The following is a 7,870-nucleotide window of genomic DNA, read 5'->3' on the forward strand; positions in this document are numbered from 1 at the left end:
GCAGTCGCCCCTGTGCTAGACTCCTTGTTTCCAGCCTTACTTAGGTTTTGATTCATATTCCAAAGTGCTGCCCTCATCTCAGTTAAATCAACATCTGATCTGATCTTGCACAATCCCAAGCCTTCACCTGTCTCCCTCTCACCTCTTACCTTCAGAACGCAGTCCACACTTCTCAGTTTAGAAATACCAGGCCCTCAGGATGGGCCCAGGGGTCACCACTCGGGACTTGTTTCTGCCATTTCTGAATCCACTGCTTGGCCAAGCTTCCTCCCCCTTCTGGTGTGATGGTTTATCTGTCAGTCCTCAGAATGCACATAGTTACCGTCTTTCCTGGGGAGCTTTGCCAGATGCCCCCGCGCATGCCTGCCCGCCCGTCTCCTCCTCTAGACCACGAGTTCCTGTCTTACTCTTGTCTCGGGGCACAAGTCAAGCTCCTGGCACTTAGGAAGCTTCCATTGGATGGGTGAATAAGTGAACTGAGCATGCTATCTTCTGCATGGTAGTTGCTATTAAAAAGGCTGGAGGGGCAAGTCTACTGGGAAACCCCTAGGATGAAAGCAATCCATTTCTGAGGAATCAGTCATTGCACGCCTTCAGGGCGCAGTTCAACTTGGACACACATGGGGTCACCAACTTGGTGTGTGGACATCAACTGATTTTCTCTACCCCCCCAGCTTCAGCTAGCTTCCAACATGGAGTGTGTGTGTGTGTGTGTGTGTGTGTGTGTGTGTGTGTGTGTGTGAGAGAGAGAGAGAGAGAGAGAGAGAGAGAGAGAGAGAGAGAAAGAGAGAGTTCCCCTTTAAGGGGTGGGGGAGGGGAACTGACCTTTCAGAGGGATTTCCCAATAGGTGAAGCTGGATGGAGCTGCACCTTTCCTTAATGGTTACAAGAGGAATTCAGATTAGACATTCAAGAGCTGTTCCTGGTGTTGCAAGACACTGCAGTCTCACTAAGGGAAGTAAACAATCTTTTTGACAATTTCGAGTTGACTAATATTTTGGAGTAGATTTTTTTTTTTGCTGGGAAGTTGCTCCATGACTTCTCCCAGCCTCTGCTTCTGTTGTGGCCTTCTGCTACGGGCATGGGCGGACAGCCCTGGGACCTGTTGCAAAAAGCAATGCAATGTGTTTTGTGTAGAGTTTCCTAAAGGTAAACAAATATTTTGAAGTTTGAAAAAACGATTATGCACATTGTGGCAACTGCTGGAGAGCCTGGGAAAAGGCAGGAGAAAGTTAACATTACCCACCCCACTCCACCGAAACAAAACAAAAACACACCTCACTGGAGGCAGACAGAGGGGAGTGGGGTCAGAGATGAAAATACAATTACATCAGGATTGAGTCTCTTGCAAATATCTGAAAGGGGAAATGTATCACAATTTCCAGTCCAATGAGGCGTTTGAAAAATGTCTTCTGCGCATGCAGGAGGGGGGAGGGGGGAAATCCTTGCTCTTCGCAGCAGGAAGTCTTCAATGGCTATCCAGTAATGAAGAAACAATTCCGCCCAGAGTCCTTATTCGGAGCGCTAAGCTGCAAACTGAAAGAGCAGCCTTTTACTAAGGTTGGAAAATCCATCTTCTCCACGTAAGAAAGCAAGGGATCCCAGGCAGGCTAGTGGCCCAGATTGGTGTTAAAGGGTTTTATTTGCAAGTCATTGAGTCAAGTGGGCGACCTGACTAGTTGTGCGTTCTGAGAAGTAAGGCTATTCTTATCGTCCAATGGTTAAAGTGGATTGCTAATGCAAGGTCAATGGTTCGAAACCACCAGTCTCTTCGAGGGAGAAAAATATGGCAGGGCGCTTCCCTTGTAGCGTGAGAAACCCTACCGGGAAGTTCTGCTCTGTCCTACTGGGTCCCTACGAATCCCAGGCACTGGAGGGCAACGGGGTTCGGGGTGTGGGGGGCGGGATATAACCCCAGCGAAGAATTTTACTGAAAAGCAAGTCCCAGCTGTGCGCGCGTGTGCGCATACACAAACACACACACACACACACACACACACACACACACACGGTGCCTCACGGGACGTGCAGCTACGTGCCCACCTCCAAAAGACTTTATTTACCAAGCGATCACCATGTTATCTATTTGTTTTCCTTTTCCAGCAACAGCAGCCTTACTTAGCCCTCGAATTTCTTAATTACAAACCCGTTCGCCTCTAAATCAACCCCAAACCATCAGACGGGGCCCGGAGGGAGGCTGTGCAAGTTTACACACACACCCACCTCCCGGATCAAGGGCAACAGCAGAAGCAAGAAACTGTATGTGCAAAAAGGTGGATCTGGGGACGAGGATCGCTGAGTTTGTTTACAGAGCAGAGACGCCTCAGCTCGGATGCCAAAGCTACCAAGAGCAGCAAACGCAAACTTAGCAGAAGCACACGTACCCCGGGAGCGGCGAGCGGGCCCCAAAGCGCGGACTGGATCCTCCGGCGCGGGAGCGGGGCGGCCCGGCGCGCGAGCGCGCTCCGTCCACCTGCAGCCGCTCCCCGCCCCCAGCGCCTGTCCTTGAAAGGAGTGGAAAAAATGCATCTGCTCGCAGCAGCGCCGGGTGCCGTTTGCAGGCTGCCCCTATGCGCACACAAAGGCTCGGCCCGGAGAGCGCGCTCGGGGGAGGGGGCGGGACGTGTCTGGGCCCTACCGACCCGCTCCGGCAGCACGGCCCGGCAAAGTCGGGGTGCAGAAGGGCATTCTAGAGGGCGGGAGCGCGGAGCGAGCCCCCTTTATCCTGTAGGCAAAAGCCAGACCGCTAGGTGAGCCAGTTGGCGAGCTGCGGCCAGGGATCAGGCGGAGGGGGCGGCGAGTTTGCCTCCTTCCTCGCCGTGCAGACGGTGGGAAGGATTGTGCTCCCCCCCCCCCACTGACCCCTCCCTTCCCCCGCCGGCCGGGGGTGGCCGGGACGGTCCCCGCTTTTTTGAGCCCAGAGGAAACAAGAGGGGGCGGGGCGGCCGCAGCCTCTGCGCACGTGCCGCCGGCCGCGGGGCCGCGGCTCGAGAACCCAGTCCAGCGTGCGGAGACTCCGCCGTCCGCGTGTTGGCGCCGCCCGGCCGGGAGGTTCTCGCTCCGCCCTTCCTGAGATGCTTATATTAACTGGCCAAAGCCCTAAGAAACACAGCTCATTGTTGGCAGATGCCGGTCCGCCTCGCGGAGCTGTGAGGGCAGCGGAGGGGAAATAAAAGGGAACGGCTCCACTCCTGCACCAGCGGCCGCGGCCAGTCCTCGGCGCCCAGCCCGCGCCCGCCAGCGCCCCGCACGCCCGGAAGGTCCCCTCTATGTGCGGCTGAGCCGGCCCTGGACCCGACGATCCCGCCCTCGGTCTTCGCAGCCGACATCGCAAAGACGGAAGGTGAGCGCGGCGGGCGACGCCGGTGGGGCTCCTGCCAGCGCGTCCTCCGAGGGCAGGGTTTGCCCGGAGGCAGAGCGCGAGGCGGAGCTGGGGAATAACAACAGGATGTGCAACAACAGGATGAGGGAGGCTGGTTGAATGCCTGAAGTTGGCGGCGGGCTCCGGGGCACTTCCTTTATTAGGCCACTTCGGGGAGCGGCGGGGGGTGTGGGCCGCGGCGGGCTCCCCCAGCCCGATCGCAGGGGAAGGGGCTGTGCGCGCGGCGCCCGGCTCTGCGGGCGGGCGGACGGGTGGCAGCTCCGCGGTGGCGGCGGAGCGCCGGTGCACAGGAGAGTGGCTTCCCGGGGACGGGCGTGCGCGCGCGCGTGCGCGCGCGTCCCGGGTGTTTCGGGGACCGAGGCGAGAAAAGTGGGGTGCGCTGTGGTGGGCGACACGTGTGGCGAAGGGCTGATCGCCTGCTCCTTTCCTTTTCCAGGACTGGAAATGGCAGACCATATGATGGCCATGAACCACGGGCGCTTCCCCGACGGCACCAACGGGCTGCACCACCACCCTGCCCACCGCATGGGCATGGGGCAGTTCCCGAGCCCCCACCACCACCAGCAGCAGCAGCCCCAGCACGCCTTCAATGCCCTCATGGGCGAGCACATACACTACGGCGCGGGCAACCTGAATGCCACCAGCGGCATCAGGCACGCCATGGGGCCGGGGACTGTGAACGGCGGGCACCCGCCGAGCGCGCTGGCCCCCGCGGCCAGGTTTAACAACTCCCAGTTCATGGGCCCTCCGGTGGCCAGCCAGGGAGGTTCCCTGCCGGCCAGCATGCAGCTGCAGAAGCTCAACAACCAGTATTTCAACCACCACCCCTACCCCCACAATCACTACATGCCGGATTTGCACTCCGCTGCGGGCCACCAGATGAACGGGACCAGCCAGCACCTTCGAGATTGCCACCCCAAGCACAGCGGCGCCGGCGGCCCCCCCGGCGGCTCGGGCGGCAGCAGCAGCACCCCTGGCGGCTCCGGCGGCACCTCGGGCGGTGCGGGCAGCAGCAACGGCGGCGGCGGCGGCAGCAACATGCCCGCCTCTGTGGCCCACGTCCCTGCTGCAATGCTGCCGCCCAATGTCATAGACACGGATTTCATCGACGAGGAAGTGCTCATGTCCTTAGTGATAGAAATGGGTTTGGACCGCATCAAGGAGCTGCCCGAACTCTGGCTGGGGCAGAACGAGTTTGATTTCATGACGGACTTCGTATGCAAACAGCAGCCCAGCCGAGTGAGCTGCTGACTCGCCGGAGGAAAGCCTGGCGGCGAAAGAAATCAAACCCCCAACTCCTTCGGTGTGAATTGAAAAACAAAACAACAACAAAAAAATTAAAAGAAAAATAAAACCATTCCCTTAGACACAGTATCTCGCTTTTCAGATCTTGAAAGGTTTGAGAACTTGGAAACAAAGTAAACTACAAACTTGTACAAATTGGTTTAAAAAAAATTGCTGCCACTCCCCTCCCCCCTAGCCCTCCCCAGTTTTTGTTTCGTTTTTTGTAGCCTTGACATTCACCTCCCTTATGTAGTTGAACTATCTAGCTAACTTGGTCCCTTTTTGTTGTTGTTTGTTTGGGCTCCTTATTTCCTCACTCTCCAGTGCTCAACTGTTAGATATTAATCTCGGCAAACTGCTTAATCTTGTGGATTTTGTAGATGGTTTCACATGACCGAACTGCATTCAGATGTATGAGTGAAAGGAAAAAATTGCATTCGTTGGTTGCATGAACTTTGAAGGGCAGATATTACTGCACAAAACTCTGCCATCTCGCTTCATTTTTTTAACTATGCATTTGAGTACAGACTAATTTTTAAAATATGCGAAACTGGAAGATTAAACAGATGTGGGCCAAACTCTTCTGGATCAGGAAAAGTCATACTGTTCACTTTAAAGTTGGCTCTCCCCCCCCTCCCTCCGCGCCCCTCCCCCATATGTACAGACAATAATTGGGTGTGGAATGGCGTCAGCGGCAAACATTTCACAGATTTTTATTTTGTTTCTGTCTTCAACATTTTTGACACTGTGCTAATAGTTATATTCAGTACATGAAAAGATACTACTGTGTTGAAAGCTTTTTAGGAAATTTTGACAGTATTTTTGTACAAAACATTTTTTTGAAAAAATACTTGTTAATTTATTCTATTTTAATTTGCCAATGTCAATAAAAAGTTAAGAAATAACTTTGTTTTCTAGATGTCATTGTGGGACGGGAGGGTGAGGGGGTGCCTCTATTTTGTATTTATTTGTTTATTTTGGGCCTCCTTAAGTTGAACCCTATCTATGAGAGTTAAGCATTCCAAAGGATAAATTACAGGACTCTGAAACAGGTCATGATGAGCTTAAGCACAGAGCAGGATTTGACATAATTGGCATAGTGCTTCATTGTTATCATTGTAACATGCCTCTTGGTGGGGCTTTAATCAAAAGCTGCAAAGTTGTCAGAGCATTTCCCCCTCCCCTTAATTCCCCCTCCCCTTAATCCCTCCTCCCCTCAATTGCCATCCTATTCAAGTGAGGAAGGTTTCTAAGAGTAACTCTTGATGATAATTTTTTGAGTGGGAGGGTGGGCAGAGGAGTAACTGCTTCCAGTGGTAAATGCTTTAGTGAAATGCAGGTGGATTGGAATAATATTCTGGGTGATGGATGAGGGTGGCATTACCTGCAGGTCTACCTTTATCTCTGGTGACAAATTTTATTTCTCAACAGGGATGATAAGGAGGGGTGCAGAGTTTCCAGAGTAATCTCTGAAATAGCTTCTGACTGGCTTCTAGTTCTGAAGAGGAAGAGGGGGTGGAATTCACCTTGAGGCTTTCTTTCTAGTTTGTTCTACAATATTTAGAATTTACTCGGCAAGGTTGATTCAAAGGTCAAATTACAAGATGTTCCCTCTCCAGCATGCTCCCTTTGCCAGCATTCGGAGCCTGGTCTGTGACATGCATTAGGTGCTGAAGAACACACAAGAATAAGATCATTTTCATTTTACCTGGATGAGTTGCCAAGATGATAAGTACAGCTAAGTGGGTGTCAAGTGTTGCCTTATGTAATCAAGCAACGACAAAAGCAATACTGCGAACATCTCACTTGGTCCCAATTGGAAGGGGGAGAAATTTTATTTTGCTTTCCTTGCCATGTTTTTATGACTTAGCTTTATGTTTAGGAGAGCAGTCTACCTACATTCAAGAAAAAAAAGCATGAGACGGGGTGACTCATGTCATTAACCTCCTGGGAGGGGTAAAGAAATCAGAGGGAGAAAACCTTTCAAATAATACTTTAAACAGCACTGCCTTTGGACGCTTAGAATCCAACCTTATATCATATTTCATAATAATAAAATCCAGGCAGGGAGGGTGCGTGGAGGCGTTAGATTACAGCGAATCTGGCAGAGGGCTGATTTCAGTGTAGTTCCGATCACCTCGTTCTAGGAGCCCATCTCCGAGGCAGGCCATGCAAAATTAAGATCCACCCTCCACTGGGTCTTTTTGCATACCTCTATAATTGACATTTTCTTATTAAAAATTAGGTTCTAAATAAGTCATTTCTTTGGAGGCTACCCAGAATCATTCCAAGCTCCCTGTTCACAGCTGAGGTAGATTTCCCACATTAATAGTTAACCCCGAAGTTTTCTTCAGCTGAGGCATGTCAATACTGAATCTGCAGTCAGCTGTACATCTTCCTGGATAAGCATTTTCACAGTAAGTGTTTCTTTTCCTCTTTGGCATTTTGCTTTCCAGAGACCCAAGTGAAAAGAAGATGTTTGCATGCATATGAATACAGCAGAGCTAGTTCTTGTTCACTGGGGTGGGGGGTGGGGTGGGGAGAGGGAACGCTTTGGGGGGCATTGTGTTGTGTTTGTTGTTGGTTGGTTGGTTTGAAAGAAGCAAAAGAATTGTCTGGCCACCGCTCTTGCTCTCCCCATTTACTCTGCCAAGGAATAAGCCACAACACCTGCTCGGTCACTAAATGCCCCCTGCTACCCCCAAGGCTGGGGCACGTATGTGGCGATACAGAGCCCAGGGAACTATTATTAGATCCTGAGCTGGTCCCTGCCAGCACTGGGCACCCAGAGGAGCCCAGTCGAATGCACACAATTTCTCTTCAGTTAAAAATGCAAACACAACCCTCCCCCGCCACCCGCCCCATTCTCTTGAATGATCTTTATTTCATTAAAACTCTTTTTTGATCAACAATTGAGTAGAATCTACTATGTGATATCTGCAGGGCTCTTAGAGCAGAGAAAAATAACTCCTTGTTTGAACAACCTGATTAATGAAACCTGTACAGTGACCTGGATCACCCTTTTGTGGTCTTTCTTCCTACTAAGTTGCTTCTAGCATATGGGGAAATTTGACCTCTGTACCTTGGCTGTTTTTCAAAAAGTTCTAAAATGGTACAAGAGAGCTTCTGTTCTTTAGGCTTTGCCCACAAATAGACACTGCTTGATTTTCAAGAAGAGATCAATGATAAGCCACAGCACAACAT

General features: G+C 51.7%; 1 protein-coding gene across 1 annotated transcript; it reads left to right on the top strand.

Moving 5' to 3' along the window:
- The first annotated feature begins 3,095 nt into the window (after positions 1 to 3,095).
- Positions 3,096 to 5,564, top strand: CITED2 (Cbp/p300 interacting transactivator with Glu/Asp rich carboxy-terminal domain 2). The gene is made up of 2 exons (XM_075554460.1): positions 3,096 to 3,343; positions 3,819 to 5,564. The coding sequence occupies exon 2, from the start codon at positions 3,827 to 3,829 to the stop codon at positions 4,631 to 4,633; it is 807 nt and encodes a 268-aa protein (XP_075410575.1). The 5' UTR covers positions 3,096 to 3,343; positions 3,819 to 3,826; the 3' UTR covers positions 4,634 to 5,564.
- The last annotated feature ends 2,306 nt before the right edge of the window (positions 5,565 to 7,870 follow it).

This window comes from Tenrec ecaudatus, chromosome 7 (genome assembly GCF_050624435.1).
Source record: "Tenrec ecaudatus isolate mTenEca1 chromosome 7, mTenEca1.hap1, whole genome shotgun sequence".
Taxonomy (NCBI): Eukaryota; Metazoa; Chordata; class Mammalia; order Afrosoricida; family Tenrecidae; genus Tenrec; species Tenrec ecaudatus.